Raw genomic sequence first — 25,574 nt, forward strand, 5'->3', positions numbered from 1 at the left:
GGGCCCTACATCCCTTGGCGGTGCAGATTTGTGTTGACTCGGCCGGCGAACCCGAGAATTCGAGATGCACCACGTCCCGGGCCACCATACGCAACGTTTTGGCCGTTTTCGTCGGGCTAGGTGGCCTCAAAAACGAGAAAAAAAACGTTTTGACATGCACAGCGGACAGACCCAAAATCGTCGGCCATGATACACCAGCAACCACGGCGCGACTTCAACTTCGTCGGCCATGGCAACTTTTCTTGTAGTGCTTGTTATTCTCGATGATTTCACACACTATGTTTGGACCTTTCCTTTACGCAACAAATCCGACGTTCACAGTATATTTCTCAATTTTCAGCGCTATGTCTCGGTTCACTTCTTTCTCCCTAATAGATTTATACAATGTGATAATGGTCGTGAATTTGACAACTTAAAAAATCGAAATTTCTTTCTTCAATACGGAATTCTCTTATGCTTCTCCTGCCCCTATACCTCTCCACAAAACGGCAAGGCCGAGCGTTCCCTTCGCACTCTTAATGACATCACTCGCACTCTCCTTATTCAGTCTTCTATGCCTCCGAAATTTTGGGCTTTAGCTCTCCACACGGCTACCTATCTCCTTAACATTCGACCATTCAAAGTCACCTCTCACACCACGCCATACTTCTCTTAATTTCTTTCTCACCCAAACTACTCCGATATTCGTGTCTTCGGTTGTCTCTGTTTTCCTAACTCCTACTCTACTTCTCCTCACAAACTTTCACCTCGCTCTATCCCGTGTGTCCACCTAGGTTTTTCTGATGAACACAAAGGATACCGTTGCCTAGATCTTGTTAGTGGTCGTGTTCATGTGTCTCGTCATGTAACCTTTGCTGAAAATACTTTTCCTTTTTCCAAGCGTCAAACCCCAGACCCTACCCCATCCACATTATCTCCCAACCCCCCTCGTCGCAATATTTTTCCTCTCTCTCAACAATCCCATCCTGTTGTCGCTCCTGTCGTGGCAGCGCAACATACCGACTTTTCTGCCGCGGCAGCCGATCCTGTCGCGCCCTCTCCTGCCGCCACTATCGACCTCTCTCCCGCGGCAGACTTCCCGCCACCGTCGCCTTCACCAACAACTCCCGCATCCGCTTCTTCCGCTGCGCCAGACGCGGATTCTTCATCACCTACACCTCCTCCTCACGCTATTTCTATTCCAGTACCTACCAATGATCATCCCATGCGTACCCGTGGCAAATCCGGTTTTCGTTTACCCGCCAAAGATCGTCTCAATCTAAACGTCTCTGTATCTTCCTCCCTCTCAAAATCCTACAAATCAGCTCTCCTCGATCCTAATTGGGCCGCAGCTATGAAAGATGAATATGATGCTCTCATTCAAAATAACACATGGCAACTAGTTCCAAACACTAATATAGTATCCGGTAAATGGGTTTTTCGACACAAATTTCATTCCAATGGAAGTCTCGCACGCTACAAAGCTCGATGGGTCTGTCGTGGTTACTCTCAACAACACGGCATCGATTATCATGAGAATTTCTCCCCGGTTGTCAAACCCAGCACTATTCGTACGGTTCTTAGCATCGCCGTCTCCTCCTCTTGGCCCATCCATGAACTTGATGTCAAAAACGCTTTTCTTCATGGATCTCTTCAAGAAACAGTTTATTGTCAGCAACCTCTTGGCTTTGAAAGTTCTTCATATCCTAATCATGTTTGCCTACTTCAAAAATCTCTCTATGGTCTTAAAGAAGCACCACGGGCTTGGTTTCAACATTTTTCTACTTATGCTCAAACCATTGGTTTCACTCCTTCTCGTTCTGACACTTCTCTCTTCATTTTTCATCACAATACCGATACTGCTTATCTTCTTCTATATGTAGATGATATTATTCTCACAGCTTCTTCCCAACGCCTTTTAGATTATATTATCTCTCTTCTTCGCAAAGAATTTTCTATGTCCGATTTAGGTCGTCTTCATCACTTCTTAAGTATTGCTGTCATCCGTGACTCCTCTGGCCTTTTCTTGTCTCAACGTCAGTACACTCTCGATCTTCTTTCTCGTGCTGGTATGCTTGATTGTCAACCGTCCCGTACTCCAGCTGATACAGGTTCCAAACTTTCTGCTGACGGTGATCCTTTTTCTGATCCTTCTCTCTATCGTAGTCTCACTGGTGCCCTTCAGTATCTTACTCTTACTCGTCCTGAAATTTCTTTTTCTGTTCAACAAGCATGTTTATACATGCATGATCCTCGTGTTCCACACTACAACGATGTCAAACGTATCCTTCGGTATCTCAGAGGCACATTAGATTTAGGTCTTCACATAAACACATCCTCTCCCACCTCTTTGATTGCTTACTCTGATGCAGACTGGGCTGGTTGTCCCGATACTCGACGGTCCACATCCGGATTTTGTGTTTTTCTTGGTAACAATTTGGTTTCTTGGTCTTCAAAAAGGCAGGTCACGGTCTCCCGCTCGTCGGCCGAAGCTGAGTATCGCGATGTGGCTCATGTGGTTGCTGAAACGGTTTGGTTGCGCCAGTTGCTGTCGGAGCTGCATCGTCCTATTGATCAAGCTACTATTGTTTACTGTGATAATATTTCAGCTGTTTACATGTCAGGGAATCCTGTCCAGCACCGTCGCACCAAGCATATAGAGATCGACATTCATTTTGTTCGCGAGAAGGTGGCTCTCGGTCAAGTTTGTGTTCTACACGTTCCGACTTCTGCTCAATTTGCTGATATATTTACTAAAGGCTTGGCGACTACTCCGTTCCAAGATATTCGGTTCAGTCTCAACGTCGTCGAGCCTACCGTTGATACTGCGGGGGATGTTAGAATATAAGTTGTATTAGGTTTAAGAATCCTAGTCGGTTTGTAATAGGACTATGTCGGTGCACAGGCAGAAACTCAATTCGGCTCCCGGGTGCGTATGATCCCTCTACCATAAAATTATATTTCCAAGTGTTAAAAAAATTTGTCAAAAAAATTTACATGTACATCTTCATAATACATGTGTATTCGTCAAGTTTCACGAAAAAATGGTATTTTTTGTAGTCTAAGCGAAAAAGAGAAAATTTACCTTGTGACAAGTCTTTGTTTCAGCACCAAATTTTGTCTTTTTACACACGCCACATGACATGTCCATTTTTCATGAAACGACTTTGTGAGCGCGTAGCACATGAAGATGTACGTGCGAAATTTTGTTTCAATTTTTTTGACATTTTAAAATGTGTCTAACATGTATTTCAAAATAAAGGGAGGCATATGCTCCCATGTGCCAAAACATCACTCCCGGTGCACAGGTTCCTATATAATCCTCTTGTAACCGGCACAATCTATCATCAATTATCAATCCTATACAATTCTACAAATCAAAGAGGGCAACAAAGCAAATAAGCAAACTAAAGTTAAGGTACACCAAGTCGAACTGCCCAAGCTTAAGTCCATAACTGCTAGTACATGATTTCTTACTAAAAGAGTGATGCTGGTACGCTACCACGAATCAAAGAGGATAGAGAAGCATTCTCTGCCTAGCCAGCAACAAACAGAACAGCCCATTAAGGCCAGGAAACTGGAGTTATCAGATAGGCAGCACAAACTGGAGACATAGGAAACGAAGGCTGATGTTAGAGCTTAGAAGCCTTCACCACGCTCCTCGGAGACCATGCCAGCTGTGATACAATTTGCCTGTGGTTAGGACGTAAGAACACGAAAATAGGAGGTAAAGAGCAGGCTCATACCTGCAAGAGTGGTAGCAGCTATCTCAGCCTCGCGGTCCGCTTCCGCATTCCATTCCTTGCATTTACACTAGTAGAAAATCTCTCATGCGTACCGGTTCCAGAGGGGCATTCGTACCGGTTTTGCAACCGGTACAAATTATTCGGCACTAAAGCCCCCCCCTTTCGTACCGGTTGCTTACGAACCGGTATAAAAGGGGCCTCCACGTGGGCAACCAGGAGAGCTCAGGGCTAAGGATCTTTGGTACCGGTTGGTAATACGAACCGGTACCAAAGGTTCCCCCAGCGGCAGGGAATTTGCCCGAATCTCTGCCGCGGCAGAGAATTGAAGTTTTAGGGTTTTTGGAGGGGTTTAGGGATATCGGTTTGTTTCATATCGCGTCGATGCACCAGAAACGCGTTTGGGTTTATTGAAGTACATGAAGATCAATATGATGCATAGCAAGTTGGTGCATATAATATAACACACATGTAATTGCATAAGATCGCAAATTAAGAAGCACTATGCATGAAGATCGATCTTCATGCATAGTAGTGGTACTCTCCGAGCCGTACTCTATATATTACATGTAGCATAGTGGTACTCTTCGAGTCAACTATATATGTAACATGTACATCTTCATTCATAGTGGAACTCGCGAATGGTGGTATGACGTCCCGAAGGAAGAATCCCGCCAATTCCTCGGCTATTGCTATGAAGCGGTCATCGATTGAGAGCTTGTTCCGCTTTGTTGCCAACTATAAAAGAATAAGATACAAATGAGTACATGAGATATGTGTGTGTGTATATATATATTCAAACCACAATGAAACAACTATTACTGAAACTCAGCACAACTTATGATAAGAAAACAAATTTGTGAATATTGTTTTCGTACCTCTTTATTTCTTGCATTATTAATTCTCTCGCCGACAATTCTGTGGATGTACTCGCAAACGTAGAATCCACGAGAGATCAGTCCCTTGTGGTTGTTGCGGGCATTTCTTTACAAGAATATAAGTCAATCAAACAATAGTCAAGTATGATAATTAAATTGTGTGGACCTAGGTAGTACTACTTACTTTCGCCTTCCATCGCAGCCTCTGTGGCCATTCATGGGACGTATCTTCCTTGATGAAAGTTGCCCATACGCTGCCCGACAAAAGAAAATGCATAAAAGAGTTATCAATTAGTTCATAGCAGGAAATTAACGAAACAAACCGATAACAATTAAAATTACCTTTTGAGCATTAAATAACAAGACAAGTATAGTTCCGGTTCTTTGCTTAGTGAGTCAAAGACTTCAACTTCTCCGGTTTGCATATTGATGACGAGAAGAATAAAGTGAAACCTACGCACGTTTAAATATGTAGTGTCATATATATAAGGCATTAGTTAAAATTTTGACATACGGTGAGCAAAATATAATGTGTTATAAGACAGGTAAGACTCACTTGGAAGTTGTAAGGCCAAATTATTAGGTTTTTGTCACGTTGTCGCTTCAAAAACCTTAGCAAAGTCTCCGGTGTATCCTTGTTATAGACGGGATCTTCTATGGTTTTAACATGCATTGTGTGCGGATCAATGAACCCAATGTTCGTGATTTCATCCCTTTTGCATTCGAGTATCTTCGATCCGCATAATATAGCGCACAAAGGATTATAATCTGCGGACAATGAACGAGCTGAGCTAAAGACTTCTCAAATTAAATAAATCACTTACGGACAATAGGAGCCGATGATAGATTTGTCGAGGGCCCGGAGATTGTATAAGCTGGAAAAGCTCGTTGAAGTCAACGTTCACACGGTATTCCTGGAAGTAGTGCTCTTCCCTAACTCGCACCATGATAGTCTCGATCCCTTCCTTTGAGGCATTAAGGTACCACGAATGCAAGCTACGCATACGTGTTGGTAGCTTCTGAGATTCTCGACCAAATCTTTCCCTTGAACAAATTGATATGCTTGTTCAGCCAAGGCGTAATCGGTTGTGTCTTGTCGAGAACTTTGAACGGCCTTCCCGTCAAACACCTTGAGAGGCTCGACCGATTGAACGGGTTGTTGTCCGAGCTGGTAGACTTGGTGTATCCCTTTTATCTCCCCGATACCCGATTTAACGGGTTTTGTCGCCTCGATCATCTTGTCATACGACCTTTCAATAGAACGCCTATAGTCGGATGGCGGCGATGGTACGGGGTCATATAGATTCTCAACGGTACGCACAACTTTCTCCCGATCTAGTGTCTTCTCGAAAGGTATCTACGGCACTTTCGGTGCAAAAAATTTCTTCACCTCGGCACTGAACGGCCTCCGCGTTTTCCTGCGGAGTTTTTTCCCAAGGTAACTTCTCGGTAGGCGGCAGTTTTTCTCCTTTCTAGCTTTCTTCCTAGGCGGCGTACCGTTCCGCTTAACGGACGCTGTCTTACGCGGAGGATCTCGAGATGGTGGACTCACGCCGGGGTCCCTCTCGGGTAGGTGTGGACTTGGCTGCTCACCAGGACTGCCACCAGGAGGAGTCGATGGCATTTGCTGCTCATGTGTAGGAGTCGGTGGCCTTTGCAAAAGGACGACGTACTTCTTCGGCCATAGGGCGAAACCGTGCTTGACATCGGCCTCCTCTCATCTTCACCTCTAGGAATATCAAGCTCCACTTTTTCAAAACCCGAAACAACTTCATCCACCCCGACACGAACACAACCAGGTGGAATGGGCATATGATGGTGCATTGCTCCATCTTCACTTGGGTACACATAGCCGACCGCCACCTTAACGGACGCGGTCACTGATTAACATATGTAGCTCGCAATCTGTCTTCTCCGTGACATAATCCACGGGGTAGCTTCCTCCACATCCGTCAAGATGCGAGGAACCGACAACCGCTTCTTCGGCTGAGATGGGGCAGCATCGGCTTGTGGATCCTGTAGAAACGGCGGCTGATCGGGTGCCCTCCGATTTCTCTCAAGAGCCTCCACCCTAGATAACAACTCCGTTACAATGTCGGCGTCCTTCTTCTTCTTTCGCGAACGGCTTCTATAAGTGTCGGCGCTGTCCGGCCACGCTTCCTTCATGGTGAGACCTGGGCGAGCTCGTACCCGTCCAACATGTTCAGGGTTCCCCAGAGCGAGTGTCAGCTCGTCATTCTCTCGATCGGGAATGTACTCTCCCTTTCTTACCTTGTCAATTGCATCTACAAGCTTCGGTACAATTGCCTCAATTTTTTCCTTCCATTTTCCCTTCGCAATGATCAACCCTGTCTTTGGGTCCAACCCTGCCCCATGAGCGAACAGCCATAACTTGGACCGTTCGGGCCGGTCCCATGTACGTGGAGTGATTCCATGATCCATCGAGTTTATTCTCAAACGCTGTCCACTTCGGAATGGCACTCTTGTAGCCACACGACCCCAAATGATGCGGAAGTTTCTTCTTTGCAGCATTTTCGGTATTTTTCTTCGATCGGGACACAAAAGTAGACGATTGCTTATACTCCTTAAATGCGGCCCGGTGATCTTTTATCTTCACTAGATTATCATCGAATATCTGGATCTTCATTCTTATATTTGTCCCATAAATTTTTCTTGTAGGTCTGGAATTGTATGGCCATCTTCTTCCATGTCCATTCCTTGACTTTATTCTTCTGGCCTTCCGTCATGTCTTCCGGTAGGCTGAACTTTGTCATGAGCGTGTCCCAAAGAAATTTTTTCATCGCGTCGTTGACATAACTAGCACCACTCTCCGGGTTCTTCGGCTTATGCCACTCTTGAATGCTGATCGGTACATGGTCCCTAACAATAACTCCGGATTGACTTGTAAATTTGCGGCAAAACTCCTTGGGCTCCACCGGTTCACCATTAGCCTTGAATGCCGTGAGGGCTAACCTGCCCTCGCACTTTAGCACCCGCGTCGGGCCTCGTTTTGTTCTAACGAGACTTGCTCGATGATCCGGAAGGCTAAAAGAAAAAATTATTCGTTAATAAGTGCAATACAAATAAATGAATGCATCTAGGGATGAACACGAGACTAATTGATACATAGATATACACCTCGCCGGAGTTTGTGATGGACACTTCATTGTCTTTTCTAACTTGTTCGGACTCAAGTCCCTCGCCAAAATCATTCGGAAAGTCGGGGTACTCGTTGTCATCTCCATCGTCGGGTTCCGGACCACGGGCACTCTCATAGATCAATCGCTGCACCGCTTCTTCCCCCTCCTCATCTCGGACGAAGGTGCCGTCCTCCATACCTCAATGTCACTTGCAAAATTAAGAAAGCAATTAATAGCATAATCATGTGAAATACAAACACATATGCCCTCCTTTTGAAATGAATATGCCAAACAAAAACACAAGCATGCCCTTAAGAAAACTTAGTTGTGGTACTTTCTATCTATCCAGATTTCACCTTGTGATGTTCATATGTTTATGTAGTTCAAGAACTATCAATTCCAATCCAATCCGATCTCTTATGCACTAAGGCAAGAAGTGACAATATTGCAATCAACATTTAGAAAGGCACCGAAATCAAACACAACAAATCAAGTTGTCCCGGCGCCGGCACGTGGACGCAGCAGCTTGCTCCACGGCGAGGTACGCCGCGACCGCGTACAGCCTGGCCTCCTGGAGCCTCCGCGAGGCGCGCCGCTGCTGGTCGGCCGTGTGGTGGGGGAGGCGGCCGACGCTGGGCATCTCTACATTACTCTAAAAATTCAACTAAAAAGAATATGGACAAGCCGTCAGCGCCCTCCGGCGCGGGTGCACGTACGACACGGCGCCATGGACAAGCCGTGCACGCTGGCCGGTCCACTTCGACAAGGGCTCCGCCGCCATGGCCAACGAGATCAAGGCGGATCTCGAGGGGCAGCGACGTCGCCGCCAAGGTGGAGGCCATGAAGCGCGCCGTCATGCTCCTCCTCAACGGCGAGACCCTGCCCACCCCTGCCGGAGGTGGCCGGAAGGGCTCCATCCGAGGCGCCGATGGCTTGGCGATGGATTTGGGGACGGTGGGGTTTCACTTCTCCGCGGGAATGCAAGCCAGAGCAGGGCGGCAGAAGAAGCAGCGGCGGCGGCGCTGAAACCTGGCCGCGCGAGGGCCTCGCCACGAGTCGTCCTCTCTCTATCTCTCCTCCCCCAAATTTGCCTCCGCTGCTTTCTCGCCGCCGATTGTTCCGCCGGGCGAGCCGGGGAGACGCGGCTGTACGCGGCGATGGCGAGCGGCGGCGGGGCGGTGAGGGAGGTGGGGTCGGGCGGAGCTGGACGCGGCGGTGGGCGGCGCGCGGCCCGCCGCGGTGCACTTGTGGGCGTCTCGGTGCGAGGCCCACCTCGCCGTCGACTTCCCTCCCTAGCCCCCCGCCTCACCCACGGCGCACGGCCTTCACCACCGCGCGGTCACCACGCCGTGTACGCGCGCCTCGGCATTGGGTCGAACACCTTCGGGTGTGACCTGGCCGGCGCCGAGCGGAGGGAGCGCAGCGGCACGGACGGCGGCGACAACCTTCTCGGCGACGACGACCTTCTTGGCGATGCGGTGGAGCGCGCGGGCGAGGGAACGACAAGGGGAGAGGGACGTCGATGACGTACGGTGCCATGGTGGTGGAGGACATACATGCGCGCGGCGCGGAGAGAGGAGAGGCCGGCCCGGGGCTGCGTGCGGACAACAGCGACGGCGTGGTGCGGCGTGGCGGCGGACGAGGGACGACGGCGGCCGGCGTGGACGGCGGCGACGGCGTGGACGCGGTACTCGGCGACGGCGACGGCGTGGTCTGCGCGCGCGTGTGAAGAATTTGGGGATTTTGGGGGGAGTTGCTCGCGCGGCTAAGTGAAATGGAGGGGAACACCCTTTCGTACCGGTTGGTGCCACCAACCGGTACGAAAGACCTTTCGTACCGGTTGGTGCTACCAACCGGTACCAAATGTATTTTTTTGTTTTCCTTTTTGTTTTCTTGTTTTCTTTTCTTTTTCTTTGTTTCTTTTTTTCTTTTCTTGTTTTCTTCTTTCTTTTCTGTTTCTTTTTCCTTTTATTTTGTGTTTCTTTTCTTTTCTTCTCATTTTCTATTTCTTTTCATTTTCTATTTCTTTTCTTTTCATTTTCTATTTCTTTTCATTTTCTATTTCTTTTCTTTTCATTTTCGTTCCCCTTTCTTTTGTGTTTCTTTTCTTTTATATTTCTTTTCTATTTATTTTGTTTTATGTTTCTTCTTTCTTTTCTTTTATGTTTTTTTCTTTTCTTTTGTGTTTCTTTTCTTTTCTTTTTATTTTCTGTTTCTTTTCTTCTCTATTTCTTTTCTATTTCTTTTTCTATTTCCGTTTGTTTTCTTTTCTATTTGTTTTCTATATCCTTTTTTATATTTCTTTTCTATATATTTTCTAATTCTTTTCTATATATTATCTATTTCTATTCTTTACTCTTGCCACGACGCCGTCCGCGCGGAAACTTTCCCGCCACGTACGACGGAAAAAGGCGGGAAAGAAAGGGCGGGAATAAAATTTTATTACGATTGAACTCGAATTAAAATACATAGCTTAAGCGAAAATTAAAGATACATGGCCAAATTCTACTTGTTGGAGTCATTCGGTCATACTCGTGCCTAGCCACGTAGTAGTCTCCACTTGTAGTCGTCGTAGTCGCCGTCATCATCGTCGGCGGCATCGGGGTCGCGGTACTCTCCGGTCGGCGGGTGAGCACGCGTGGGCTGGGACCGAGGGTAGCGCGAGGCGGGGGCCACGGTAGGCCATGACGCCCTGGAGAGTCCGGCCGCGCCACCACGGCCGACGGCCGGCCTCGTTGAAGTTCGAAGGAGGCGGACCGCCCTCCTCATGCACGGAAAGCGCCCTCTCACGCCGATTGATGAAGAAGCTTTCCCAAGTTGGGCTGTAGTCGGGATGCCCACTGGGGATTCCTCCGCTGCTGCGGCGTGAGCTCGAAGTAGTAGTGGTTCGTGATGGCCATCTCGCGCGCCACACCTAGAGGGACCTGGAGGGACCGGTACGCCTCCGACAGCTTAGCAACCGGCCGGTCGGGACGCGGTAGCCCGGCGGGCAGGGGTAGTTCGAGGCGCAAAGCGCCTCCGCCTCCGAGGGGGTTAGAGATGCGATGGAAGCCATGGGAGAGAATGAAGAGGTTTGCGGATATGAGTCTAGATGTGATATGTAAATGGTGGCCAAGCCTACATATATATAGTGAAAAAATGGCGGGAAGACAAAGGCGGGAACCGGTGAAAAGCGTGGGAAGAAAATAGGCGGGAAGACGAGAGGCAAACCTTTAGTACCGGTTGGTGGGTGCAACCGGTACTAAAGGCTGTCGGCGAGGATAAGGACGCCCTGCTCGATGAGATAAAGTATGTAGCGCACGACGCCCTGTCGGTGGGATAAGGACGCGTGGGTAACCTTTAGTACCGGTTGGTGGGTGCAACCGGTACTAAAGCTGTCGGCGAGGATAAGGACGCCACTGTCGATGAGATAAAGTATGTAGCGCACGACGCCTGTCGGTGGGATAAGGACGCGTGGGTAACCTTTAGTACCGGTTGGTGGGTGCAACCGGTACTAAAGCTGTCGGCGAGGATAAGGACGCCCTGCTCGATGAGATAAAGTATGTAGCGCACGACGCCTGTCGGTGGGATAAGGACGCATGGGTAACCTTTAGTACCGGTTGGTGGGTGCAACCGGTACTAAAGGCTGTCGGCGAGATAAGGACGCCCTGCTCGATGAGATAAAGTATGTAGCGCACGACGCTCGTGTCGGTGGGATAAGGACGCGTGGGTAACCTTGTCGAAGATGCCCTTGGTGCACACGCCATATGGCATCTTCGGAAGTTCCGCCTCGGAAATTTTTTCCTGCAAGCCCGTGGAAGACTCCATCTCCTCTAACAATGTTGCGGAAAGGGTTGGGAAATCTCCCGTGGCGGAACTTCTCGAATATGCCCTTGGTGCACATGCCCTATATATGGCATATTCGGAAGTTCCGCCTCGGAAAAATTTCCCTGCAAGCCCGTGACTTAACTAGTAAAACAAGCCAACCATCTCCATTGTTAATATCTTACATACGGTAACATCATTACACAAAAGTGATTTCCATATTGAGATACACAAGTTATGATCCCTATATGTAGCTAGCTAGTCTTCGAGTTTTCTTCGCTCGTTTCCCTTTCTTCTTACTTGCGACGCAACCATGGACAATCTTCATTGTTTAAGATGATGCTTGGGTCAATTTTTACCTTGAAGGGTGGAATATCGTCAAACTTATTATAATCTTCGACATGTCTGTCTTGTCCTCTACTCCCACGATGTTTCTTTTTTCTGAAAGAACTATGTGCCGCTTTGGCTCATCGTATGATGTGTCCTCTTGCCTTTCTTTTCTTTTTTTCGGTTTGCTAGACATATCCTTCACATAAAAAACCTGAGCCACTTCACTGGCTAGGACGAATGGTTCGGTGTCGTACCCAAGATTCTTGAAATCCACTTGTAGTCATTCCGTACTTGCGGGTCTACCTGTACCCCGTCTTTCGAGGTTGAACCATTTACACCGGAACAAAGGGACCTTGAAATTAGGTCCATAGTCAAGTTCCCATATCTCCTCTATGTACCCATAATATGTGACCTTGTTCCCATTGCCATCTTCTGCATCAAAGCGGACACCACTTGTTTTGGTTGGTGCTCTTTTTGTCTTGGGCGAAAGTGTAAAATGTGTTCCCATTAATCTCGTACCCTTGAAAAGTCGATATAGTAGAAGATGGTTGCTTGGCCAACAAGTACAGCTGCTCGTCATCGGTGACATTCATGAGACGTGTTTGCAACCAACCGCCGAAAGTCTTCATGTGTTCTCCATCAATCCAATCTTCACGTTGCTCCGGGTATTTAGAGCGTAAGATCTCCTTGTGTTCCTCTTTGTACGGAGCCACCAAGATGGAATTAAGTAGAGCTGTGTAGTGTGCTTGAGTGAAAGAATGTCCGTCCATACACGTTGCTGATTTCTTTCCTAGCGTGCCTTTTCCACGCGAGTCTCCCCTCATAGCGCGATTCGGGAACACCGATCGGCTTAAGGTCGGGAATAAAGTCAACACAAAGCTCAATGACCTCCTCCGTTCCATAGCCCTTGGAGATGCTTCCTTCGGCCTAGCACGGTTATGAACGTACTTCTTTAAGACTCCCATGAATCTCTCAAAGGGGAACATGTTGTGTAGAAATACGGGACCGAGAACGCCAATCTCTTCGACTAGGTGAACTAGGAGATGTGTCATAATATTGAAGAAGAATGGTGGGAACACCAACTCGAAGCTGACTAGACATTGGACCACATCCTTTTGTAAATTTTGTAGAGTAAGTGGATTGATCACCTTCTGAGAAATTGCATTGAGGAACGCACATAGCTTCACAATGGGTACTCGAACATTTTCCGGCAGAAGCCCCCTCAATGCAACCGGAAGTAATTGTGTCATAATCACGTGGCGAAATTGCATTTAGGTTTTGAAACTTTTTCTCCGACATGTTTATTATTCCCTTTATATTCGACGAGAAGCCAGACGGGACCTTGATGCTACTCAGGACTTCAAAAAAGATCTCCTTCTCCTCTTTGGTAAGAGCATAGGCTGGCGGGACCTTGATACTTCTGCGGATTCGGGTTGTTTCCTTCGTGGATACTTTGCTTGGTCCTGCCGTGCATCCGGTGTATCTTTTGTCTTCCCATACACGCCCAAGAAGTTTAGCGAGGTTCACGCAAAGATTTTTCGTCACGTGCATCACGTCGATTGCAGAGTGAACCTCTAAGAATTTCCGATAGGGTAGCTCCCAAAATATCGACTTCTTCTTCCACATGGGTACGTGTCCGTCAACATCATGCGGAACAGATTGTCCGCCGGGACCCTTTCCAAAGATCACTTCTAAATCCTTGACCATATCATATATAACTTCCCCATTAGGGCGGGTAGGCTTGGTTCGGTTATCTGCCTCACCTCCGAAATGCTTTCCTCTCTTTCTTACGTGATGTTGTTTTGGAAGAAATCGACGATGCCCCGGGTACACATTCTTGTTTCCCAAATAAATACTACCGAGTCTCACCTAAACGAGTGTGTGCATGCATTGTATCCCTTGTTTGACCGCCCTGAAATGTTACCAAGAGCGGGCCAATCATTGATGGTTACAAATAACAACGCTCGTAGGTTAAATTCCTTTTGTTCGTGCTCATCCCACACGGGTACACCTTCGTCACGCCACAACTCTAAAAGTTCTTCAACCAATGGCCTCGGGTACACATCAATGTCGTTGCCGGGTTGCTTCGGGCCCTGGATGAGCACTGGCATCATAATGAACTTCCGCTTCATGCACAACCAAGGAGGAAGGTTATAGATACATAGAGTCAACGGCCGGAGTGCTATGGCTGGAGCTCTGCTCCCCGAAAGGATTAAAGCCATACAGTACTTAGACCAAATCTTAAGTTCCTTGCGTCATCCGAAAATGACTTGAACTCTCTGTCGATTTTTCTCCACCTGCGACCCGTCGGCGGGGTGTCTCGAGCATCACATCTTTCTTACGGTCCTCTTTGTGCCATCGCAACAACTTGGCATGCTCTTTGTTCTGGAACAAACGTTTCAACCGTGGTATTATAGGAGCATACCACATCACCTTCGCAGGAACCCTCTTCCCGGGGGTGGACTCACCCTCAACATCGCCGGGGTCATCTCGCTCGATCTTATACCTCAATGCACTACATACCGGGCATGCATTCAAATTCTCGTACTCCCCGCGGTAGAGGATGCGGTCATTGATGCATGCATGTATCTTCTCGCACCTCTAATCCTAGAGGGCGAGACAACCTTCTTTGCTTCGTACGTGCTAGAGGGCAACACGTTCTCCCCTGGAAGCATCTTCTTTATTATTTTCAGCAACTTTTCAAATCCCTTGTCAGAAGTACCATTCTCTGCCTTCCACTGCAGCAATTCCGGCGTGGTACCCAGCTTTTTCTGACCATTTTCGCAATTTGGGTACAACAGTTTGTTGTGATCCTCTAACATTTTCTCCAACTTCAACCTCTCCTTTTCATTTCCGCGAGTTCATCTTCGCATCAAGAATGGCCCGACCCAAATCGTCATCCGGGTCATCAAAAATCGGCTCATCGAAAATGAGCTCTTCTTCGACTTCGTCTTCCCCCATTCTACTACCACCGTCTTCGGTGAATAAGGGATAGTTGTCACTATCCTCTTCTTCTTCGTTGTCTTCCAATATAACCCCTCTTTCTCCGTGCTTGGTCCAACAATTATAGCTGGGCATGAAACCATTCTCCAGCAGGTGGACGTGAAGGGTCTTCGAGGTAGAGTAATCCTTCATATTCTTACAGGAACTACATGGACAATACATGAAACCATTCGACTGCCTGTTTGCCTCAGCCACGTTGAGAAAATAATGCATGCCAATAATGAACTCGGGATGGACCCGGTCACCGTACATCCATTGTCGACTCATCTGCATTTTATATGTATATCAAAAATCATTAAGTACACAACATCATGGATATATGAGTGACCAACTTAATTAATATTCAAGTTCATCACATAAAACTAAGTTTTTTTTATAAAAAAGAAGAGGCTCACCGAGGTTGTACGGTGCCGGCTAGGGGACGATGCTAGCGATCGACGGCGGTGAGGACGGGGATGATACTAATTAAAACCTACAAAATATACCATAATTTCAGCTCAAATTGATTATAAAAAAGTAAAATCCCTAACTTAGGCATTTCATCAAACACCTTGCTAGCACTAGAAAAATAGTACGAGTTAAACTACCAAAGAAATGAGCTAAATTAGGAACGCCGGAAGAAAGGATGATATTGCTAACCCTTGGATAGATGCATGCCGTTAATCTTGTTAAAATGGTGGAGAAAAATAAAGATTATTGGAGTGTGAGAGGTGGAGAAAAATTTAGATTGTGAGGAAGAAGAGAAAAATGAGAGCCAGCGGGGGGCTCGGGACGATACGGGCGATTTTGATATGGCTGGGTACCCTTTCGTACCGGTTCGTGTTACGAACCGGTACCAAGGTCCAGCCCGGGCCCCACCACGCGTCTGAATTTTGGCCGAAGACCTTTCGTACCGGTTCCTAACACGAACCGGTGCGAAAGCTCCTAACGAACCGGTACCAAATCTCCTCGCCCGCCAGAGCCATTCAACCGGTATAGATAACCCCATTGGTACCGGTTCGTAAGGAAACCGGTACCAATGGCTTAGATGGATGAGAGGTTTTCTACTAGTGTTAGCAGAAGACAAAAAGATCAGCAGAACTGAAATGCTGTAAGGGTCTTGAGTTGAGCAGGACGACTTAGGTTCAAAGCTTGCTCAAGCAAATATACACCACAAATGGTAAAGATACTACTATGCACTAAATTTGCCTCGCATGATAAAAAGGATGCACTGAACCAGGACTCAAGATACTAATGTTGCCTCACTATGCACGACTACAAATCTATGGAAGAAAGGTATGAAAGGGGTGAAACTATGATACCCGACCCACGTGATTCATCTCAAAAGAAACGAAATTTGCTTGTAGTCCTCTCACTTCATTGCACAGTTCCATCATTTTCTGGTTTCGACTTGTCCATGTTCCTTGCACCTGTGTGATATAGGAGAAGGCTGTCAAGAAAAACAAATCCTCTTGGCATCATTGTTCTTTGGCTCTTTGCCCATAGTTTGATTCAGAAGGATCGTAAATGTTTGCTATTGTTAGTTGTGCACCAATATTATCTAAGAAAATGCAAAACGATGCTCAAGAATAAAAACAAGTTTCAGAATATGAGCTACAAAAGGAGAACTGATACAGACATCTCAGGAGTGTCCGCTTGGTATTTCCTATATAGAATTACTTGTGTAGAACGTCACCCAAAGAAAACCAAGATCTGTATAATTTCTACCCTTCCTTTTTAGAGATGTCCGTTTCTGTTTTGTGTAGCAGCGTGAATTTGTGACTTGGATGACCATGAAAATGCAGAGCTGCAAGACAACCATAAAATAGAGTAACTTGATTGCCTACAAAGAAGGTAAAAACATACCTGATAACAAACTAGTTGAGAGTCACCGTATACTTTGATTCTCTTGAATCCATGCCTAATAGCATATTTCAGTCCTAAGATCAGCCCCCCGTACTCAGCAACATTATTGGTAGCAATACCAAGACCCTCACGAAGTCGAGATATCTTCAATGATATGTCAGAACATGAAATCAAAATAATAGATTATAGATGTGCAAGCTGTAAATGATAAACTCTGAAAGGTGTCTATACCACTCTCCTGTCTTCAGTCATAAGTACAGCTCCAGCACCAGCTTTTCCTGGATTCCCTTTTGAAGCGCCATCAAAATGAAGAACACACACCAACTGAATAATAACCAGCAAAAATGCAAAAATCATTATCAGCTTTTACATGAAAAAGTTAGCATGTGCGGATCGCTAATTGAGACAATTGTCTGCATGAAAAGATAATCCTACGACCAAAACTAACATGAATATCTGACTCTACAGTTTTCCTGTAACAGCTACAAGCCTACGTGGCAAGAAGGTGAACACACTTGAAACGCTGTCTAGGGCATCTTTGATTCACATGATACTCAAAGTGCAGGAATAGGAAAAATGGAACATTGGAGAGGCATGCCCTCTTGAATGCGACAAGATTAGAGAACTTCAGGAATCAGGACTGGGTTTTTTATACAAAATGATAAACAAAGGAATTGTAGCAAGAGCTTTTAAGTGGATGGATATTTTCCTCCAAAATAGACTGGACAAGGAGCCTTAGGATTATTCCCTTTGGATGCAATCCTACGAATGAAACAACCTATGTAGGAAAAATTCGTAAGAATCAAATGACCTATGGAGGAAAAAATCATTAGTGTATAAATCCTCCAAAAATACTATGAAATTCCTTTGAATCATAGGAGACCTTGAGGGGTAATGGCCTCAAGTGCATATATTATTAAATAGTGTGCTAGTTTTTTTTTTGCAATGTTTTGCACAAAGTATACCTGCCAAGAGATTCAAGCAATGCACATTTGAAAGGCACCTCTCCGGGACTTAGATTGATAGGTGAGGTGATGGAAAAGCAGCCAAACCATTACCAGGCATTTAAATGTTTTTAGTAGGTGTGGTTCTGAGGCAGATTGTGCACGGCCATTGCCGCAAACCCACTATATATGGTTGAGGCTATTTGGTGAGAAATAGTATTCCGAAAGAAGCCGAGCGTATAGTAAACTAATACCAATACGATAAGTATACAAGCGAATCTGGAGGTAGCTAATTAAATGAACTTACATATGAGGAAGCAGCATCGTCTTCAGTAATGGTGCTTTGGAGCGTATCAGTGGAGAGGCTGGACATAGTGTCCTGCGATAAATTGTATTTTGGCAAGATAAGATTTAGATGCATGAAACACCTTGACCCTTTCTGATGAAGAAAAACAAGAAAGAAACCACATGTTACTTATGTATGTCCATAAGTGAATTGACGTTTTGCACACCTAATAATTGTGTAGATACATACATATAGTGTTTTTCTGCATTGTGCATTTAAAGGTGAGACCAAATGTGTGCTTATTTGTAATGCAAAATCTGTGTACACGCATCTAAATATCTAATGTTGTATCTGCATCTGTCACAGGGCACATCATAGTCTTGTCCTCTTCCATAAGACCAAATGAGACTTCTAAATACAAAAAAAGAAAAGGCACAAATCAAGCAATCTGTTTTGGAGACAGATTGTTTCGTCCTTCAGCAAATCCAGTTTCGTTAGATACATGCGCAACGAAATGCTGAACTGGAACGGAAACGAAATCGTAAAGGGCGCAGGCATTCCGTACACCCATGCCAGCACCTAAAATGGTCACCTTAATTACGTGCATACATCTACTACCTTTGCTCAAATTCCCAAACAACTATGTCGACTTTGTTTTAGCAGAATCGCCAGTCAGAGAAAAAGAAAAGCGCAAACTTTCACCCAGGCCATATAGTGATGTTATTCCACAGCCTCAAATCGACGCTCACAGTCCAAGAAGTTGTTCGATCCAGTGCTAATCTACATTTTTGTGGAAACAATCTGCTCGTGCTCGGGTTACTTTACAGCAACGGAAACTAAATAACACGGGCGGATACTGTGCATCACCAGCACCTCCACTGATACCCATCTATGGAAAAGGATACGCTACCTTGCTGAGTTTGGAGAAGAGAAGCGGAGAGAGCAGAGTGAACAGCAGAACATAAAGGTAAGCAAACAAAAGGCTAGCTACCTCCTCCCTTACCAGCAAAGATGAACCAGGCGCGCGCGCTGCTATGGCGGAAGGATGCAGGTCTGGGACGGTAGAATAAGGCGACGCTCGTGCGGGGGAGAAACAGCAGCACGCACGGGTGTGAGAGTGAGCCGCGGTTCGTCCAGGGATCCCTATACCATTTGGCCTCCAGATGTCATAACTGCCCTGTGCAATGGATTGAATGCCCTAGTCGATTTTGATAAAATTAACCTAAATCTGGAAAGATCTCACAAAATAACCTGGTGTTAAAAAGATTTTACAAAATAACCTTTTGCTTGGCTCCGCACAAGACGGAGCCATGGTCAGTAGCACGGCTCCGTCTCAGGTGGAGCCAAACTAAGAAGCACGACGCCATCGCAGACGGAGCCAAACTCAATAGCACGGCTCCGTCCCCGGTGGAGCCAAGCTTAGAAGCACAACGCGTTTCAGGCGGAGCCAAGCTAAGTAGCATGGCTCTGTCCCAGGTGGAGCCAAGGTCTTTAGCCGTTTTCTAACAACAATTTGGAGTGATTCATGCATCTAGTGAGGACCAAGTTTATTGAACCCAACAGAGATGTTTGCATCATCTTGAACCGCCACCAAGTGATACTCAAGACAGTTATTTTCTATTTTATGCTTATTCCCGTTTAGATGGTTATGTGTGCAAAATTTGCACCGACGGGCGCTTAAACCCCTGCTCCGACAGACATTCGCCCTACAGTCTAAACTTGTCAGAAATGGCTTTGAGTCATTGATGCACGCGAAACCCGTCAAAAGTAAGGCGCTCTGCTGATAGTACTTATTAGGCGCATGTGAGAAATTTTGTGGTGGCTTCGGATCCTCTCCGGGTTATTATACCGACGATTGGTTAATAAGCGTCCCTCGGTTCGTTGTTATTTCCTAGAGAGTCTGGACGCTCTTCTAGTCCGTGGTTGTGAGCTACAACCTGATGCTTGTTGGTCCTAGATCGCACTTAGGAACCCAAACTGTTGAGGAAGCACATTGCAAAGAGAAATAGACTAATAGAATAAATAGAATATATAGCAAGGATAAATAGACAAATTATACTTCATGATAAAAAGCATCTCAATCTACCGAGGAAGCACATTGCAAAGATAAATAGAATATATAGCAAGGATAGATGACAAAATTTATGATAGGTTATATTTCATGATAAAAAGTAGTTTATATGTTAACAAATTGATAAAACCTATAAAATACAAAACATATACTATGTCTTCCATCACTCTACTCTATCACCATGATAGAGAGGATATGTATGACAACGACGCCGGAGATACGAACCACATCGAGATCGCACTCTACGTTGATGTGTCACCTGGTTCAACAGAGTAATGTCAAGAAATAGTTAAGAACAAATTGAAAAGACTAGAGACTTATTATGGTACATCTTCTAATTTTACACACGTAACCATCCAAATGAAAATAAACATAAAATAGAAAATAACTGTGTTGAGTATCCCTTGGTGGTGGTCCGAGATAATGCAAACCTCTCTGTTAGGTTCAATAACCTTTGGTCCTCGCTAGGTGCATGAACCACTCCTAATTATTGTCGAAAAATGGTTAAGGACCTTGGCTCCGCCTAGGACGGAGCCGTGCTACTGAGTTTGGCTCCGCCTGGAACGGAGCCATGTACTTAGCTTGGCTCCAGCGTTGTGCTTGTGATCTTGGCTCCACCCGGAATGGAGCCGTGCTATTGAGTTTGGCTCCACATAGAACGGCGCCGTGCTTATCAGCTTGGCTCCACCTAGAACGGAGTTATGGTACGGAGCCAAACAAAAGGTTATTTTGTAAAAATAATTCAAAAGTAGGATATTTTGTGAGATCTTTCTAGATATAGATCAATTTTGTCAAAATCGACAATGCCCTACGCGTAGCTCGCTCAGTCGCTCTTCAATTGATTTGACCGCGGACGCGGTAGCTCCACGCCGGTTGATAGATTGCTTGGCGCGCAGGGGCAGTAATGGCAGTTGGCAGGCATGGGTCATTTCATAGCTCTCTTTCCCCTTCTTTTGAGAAAAAATTCTGGCTCCGAGATCTAGTGATTTTCATTTTCAAAAAAATTAGAAGTCGTGTTTTACATGTTTTAGAAAAGGGTTTGCCTATGTCTCTCCTTAGAAAAGTGCAACTACATGCAACTGGAACGAGTTGCACTTTTCTGGCAGAAATGTGCAATTGCACTTTTTAGCACTGAGACTTAAAAAATTCTCAGTCACCTGAGACTTAGCAAAACCGTTTAGAAAATTATAAAAATAAGGTGAAAAATCTCTATTATAATACTTTATATTCTCAGCTACACAAAAAAGCTATGGATTTAAGTATAGTAAACTATGCATATTTCTAAAATTCTAAAATTTAACATATTCTCCGGAATTAGAAGAATTTAGACCACCTTCAGCCATGTCCCCCAAAGTGATTTACGGCGCGTCCAACGTTTGACCTCCTCCAGCCACGCGCCCTAAAGCTCTTTTTTTTTATCTGGCACGGTCAAATACAGTGTCCGACGCCCCGAGTTCGTCCCCGCTACATAGGAGACGCTGCGGGGACGCCGGACGGAACGAAAATCTGCATCGCAAGTGGCATGCCAGCCTCGTCAGCCACATAGGGTTACCGCGCACCCGTCGCCTACCTCGGGCGAACGCAAATTAATTTCCATGCAACGAGACGTATCGCCGTCCTCGGGCGGTCGTGTTGCATGCTCGATGTCGCCAGAGGAAGAGGACTGCCCCCACAACAAGTACTTTGAGTTCGTTGTCCTCATCAACATGACCCTTTCGGTGAGAAGAAGCTCCCAAACAAGTTCGTTGAATTTCTGTCGGCCGAAGTGACCCTACGGGAAGTAGGCTGTGGCTTCTGCCGATGGACCGTGGAGGTCTTATTCGACGAGGAAGGAAAGATGTACCTCCACACTGGCTGGAAGAAGTTCACCCGCGACCACGACGTCGAGGTCAGCCGCTTGGTTAAATTCTTCTAAGAAGGCGACGACGAGATGAGCCTCAAGGTGTTTGACAAAGAGTCTTTTCGTATCCACTACCACGGCGAATCGGGCAACGACGACGGCAACGAAGAAGGCTAGGCCCATCGTGAACTCTAGTGTGGGTTTTTATGCCCTGCCTTGGTGTTTTCCAAGGTTTCTAGATGTTCTTCCTAGGCCGTTTTAATGTTTTTTTCATGTAAAAGTGATGAAACATCTCCAAAATAATGAATAAAGTGTTAATTTTAAATAGAAAATTGTTTGGGCATCACGTTGGGGAATGCGGCTGGAGAGGGATGCCCTCCAAGTGCGGCACCAAGGTGCGGCGTTCCCCACACAACCGATCCGACGCTTTAACCGGACGCGGTTTGGGGGACGCGGCTGGAGACGCTCTTAGCATTGCAATTTTGCAAGCTTGTAGAATACACCATTGACTATATTTAGATTTTTTAAAGATACCTTTGAAACTTGTATATATGATTTTGGAAAAACTAAAATAAAGGGAAATTTGAGTTCGGGAGCCAAAGAGAGTTTTCGTTTCTTTCTGCTAAATAAAACCTGCATTACTTACAATCCACAATCACAATACAAAGGAGAGATAAACTAGTTCTTATTGCAGTTACAACCTTGAGCAGATAACAAATTATGGAAAAGCCTATAGTGCACATCTCCCTTGATGAAAGGTGTCCTACGTGGATCGACTTAGAACATCTTCACCGGTGCATCCTAAATAGGCGCCGACACGGTGATATTGGGGCCGCTGGCAATTGCTCCCTAAGTATAGGGAGGGGTTCCCCACATCAACGACGTTCCCAATAGTCTAGCCCCAATTGAAATTTTAGCCCAAAATAAACTGAAACTCATAAATAGGGATAGAAATTCAAAGTCTAGGCTGGCCAACATCTAGCCACCAAATCGCCATTATAGTCCGGCTACCAAAACAACTTGAGTTTCATGGCTAAATAGATCAAATGAATGATGTGAACGGTGTGGGAACCTCCATCACATCCAGCTCATCGATCACCCGCGCCTCCACGGTCATCGGCGGGTCCTCCACAGCCATCGGTGGTGTTTCTGCCGCCATGGCCATCAATGTCGTTGATGCTTGGGCAGCCATCACCTCCTTGCCGATGCATTCATGGTACACCTCGCGCGATGCCCTCACCAATGGATCCAGGACGACATGTCTGCCATGAATATATTTGATTCTTTTGCCATCTTTGCCAAAAGAATGTGTGATGCTTTATTAATGGCTTTCATCATGCTGGTTTGGGCTTCCATCTTGGTGGCTTCTACTTTCTCCCTCTAGAGCCCCAACTTCACATCTTGCTTGTCCAACATGGCCTTCTACATATCGGCGCCCCTTTTATCCCTTTCTTTGATGTCGGAGGAGAAATAGGATATCATCTTCTCAATGGAGGCATCAAGGCCAACCAATTAGGATGCCCCATTCCTCTCGGCATGCGCCTTCTTGTTGCCGATTGGGCAACCGTCCGAGGACGCCGAGGGGGGCGCGATCCATCTTCATCAACATTGGATATATTGAGAGTGAGCTGGACATCATCTCATTCTTGCAATCTTAAAGCTTCTTGAAGCAGTGCATGAAGAAAAAAAATACTTGTCTTCGTTCTCATCCTTGTACAGGGCGAGCATGTCGTACAACTAGCAAAGAAGATGGCAATGCATCAATATGAGAGTGTTGAATTAACATGTGCATAATACGAGAGAGCCACTTACGTAACCGACCATGGACTTTCCACTCTCCTTCATCCGTCCACACTTCTCATAGTTGACCTGAAATTTGTTGCACGCCGCCTTGATAATCCCCCACCGATGTGACATGGCTGACTCATTGCAGATCATGTGGATGGAAGTGTACTCTCCATTGGCCTATGCTGGGTACCCGACTACAAATCATTGAACAAAGCAAGGCACAATGGAATGACCCCTTATTCATGGAAGTGTTTATTGTCGCAGCTTGGAGTATTTGTAAAGAAAGAAATAACATGCTTTTCAGTAATATCACACCCACTATTGAGGCATGGAAGAGAAGATTCAGGGAAGACTTTGGTTTATTAGTTCACTGAAACAAAATAGGGGTTACACCCCTTTATTACTAGCCTTATTTCTAGCTTGTAGTTCAAACTTGGTGTACTTCACACTCTGATTTTATTTCTTTTTGGCCAAAGGCATTTGTACACACCCAAAAGATGTAACTCCTTGGTTTCCCTGTTGGGATTCCTTTTATATAATATAAAGCAGTAGGAGCCTTTCCTACTGTTAAAAGTTCAAAAAAAGTGTACTCTCCATATTGCTTCCTCTCATTGAATGGGTCGAAGATGTGCTTGAAGTACTTGTTGGCTGTTTGGTTGGCGCTGGTGATGGGGTCTAGGCTCAATGCATTCGACTTGAAGAGGCATTCACCCTCCTACAATTTCCACTTCAGACCGTGTGTGCCTGCCATTGGTTTCCTCTTTGACTCGGTAGTGTTGTCGGTGTCCATGTCAACCACGTTGGCATGTTCTTCCTATTCACCCTCATCACCCTCTTCTTCCTCTTTGCCATCACAGATGCCATGCACGGCGTGTCAACAGCCTCAGATCAAGTCACACAATATTTATGAGCAATGCCCTATGCACATAAGCAAATTCTAAAGATTTTGGTGCCCACTCATCTACATGTGCACGATGATATATTGGCGGACTCATACCTTTCCGTGGAAGTAGCATGCACCGGATGTACTGTCAAACACATGGCGGGTGTTTCCGCTCTCACTGCTAAAGAGACTCCGAGGAAGTCCAGTGTCTTCAGTCACGTAGCCGATATTGTGGATATGCTTGATGGGTATACCAACGACATAGTCAAATGCCGGCAAGCCTGGGTGTCCCACATATGGTGTTTGGGCCTATGGCCTAACCTGGTGACCCAATTGCTGATTGACCAAGATGGAGAATCCAGGATCAAAAGGTCTAAACGGGTATGCAACGACCTAGTTGTCCAAATTTGTACCGACACAGGATAGCTGGATCCTTACGTGTACGACAAGTTTTACCTAGTCAGGATAGTGCTAGTAGAGTCTAACCTAGACTACTACTGTTAAACCCTATATCCTCGCTCCTTTATAAGCCGGATGCCAGGAGCCCTTGAGGAAGAACCAATTATCTTTCCAATCGCGCACTTATTACCCTTATAGTGAACTATAGTAACACATAGAGTCTCGCCACCGTTGCGAGATATGAAACCGGATAACTCGTGCCTTAGCATCCTGGTAGCTCCCCGCCTTTCGCCCATATCTCTCTCCATGCCTTGAGGTACCCTCTATGGCGTACTCATCCATCACACATCGACAGTTGGCTCCCACCATGGGTCCAGAGGACCCTCTATGGCGTACTCATCCATCACACATCGACAGTTGGCTCCCACCATGGGTCCAGAGGCGCATGGAGCGCGGATCCAGGCGGGATCCATCTTCACAGGCATCATCGACACTATTCCCATCGGGCGCATCCTCTACAGCAACAATGTTACCGTCGTCCCTGACAACGAGTGCTAGGTTCCGGCTAGGAGAAGCCTCGTTCACTACAAGATCACTCCGATCGGTGACATCCACATCTTCATCGGCGACATCAGTGACCA

The 25,574-nt window shown here is 46.1% G+C and overlaps 1 protein-coding gene across 1 annotated transcript; it reads right to left on the bottom strand.

The window, feature by feature from the left end:
• Positions 1-3,618: 3,618 nt before the first annotated feature.
• LOC124707932 (uncharacterized protein Mb2253c-like) lies at positions 3,619-19,017 on the bottom strand. Its single transcript, XM_047239615.1, has 7 exons — positions 18,956-19,017; positions 17,974-18,045; positions 16,954-17,046; positions 16,723-16,866; positions 16,179-16,286; positions 3,726-3,780; positions 3,619-3,656 (listed from the first exon to the last, which is right to left on the bottom strand). Exons 2-7 carry the CDS (start codon positions 18,037-18,039, stop codon positions 3,619-3,621), a joined length of 504 nt encoding a protein of 167 aa, XP_047095571.1. The 5' UTR covers positions 18,040-18,045; positions 18,956-19,017.
• Positions 19,018-25,574: the final 6,557 nt, after the last annotated feature.

Source organism: Lolium rigidum, chromosome 4 (assembly GCF_022539505.1).
Source record: "Lolium rigidum isolate FL_2022 chromosome 4, APGP_CSIRO_Lrig_0.1, whole genome shotgun sequence".
In the NCBI taxonomy this organism is placed as follows: domain Eukaryota; kingdom Viridiplantae; phylum Streptophyta; class Magnoliopsida; order Poales; family Poaceae; genus Lolium; species Lolium rigidum.

Excerpts from the sequence above, each read along its gene's own strand:
- LOC124707932 (XM_047239615.1), bottom strand. The coding sequence starts at position 18,039 with ATGTCCAGCCTCTCCACTGATACGCTCCAAAGCACCATTACTGAAGAC. Across the intron at positions 17,047-17,973 it reads ACGATGCTGCTTCCTCATAT|TTGGTGTGTGTTCTTCATTT; the intron begins GTAAGTTCATTT and ends GTTATTATTCAG. Across the intron at positions 3,781-16,178 it reads AGATGAATCACGTGGGTCGG|GAATGGAATGCGGAAGCGGA; the intron begins GTATCATAGTTT and ends TGTAAATGCAAG.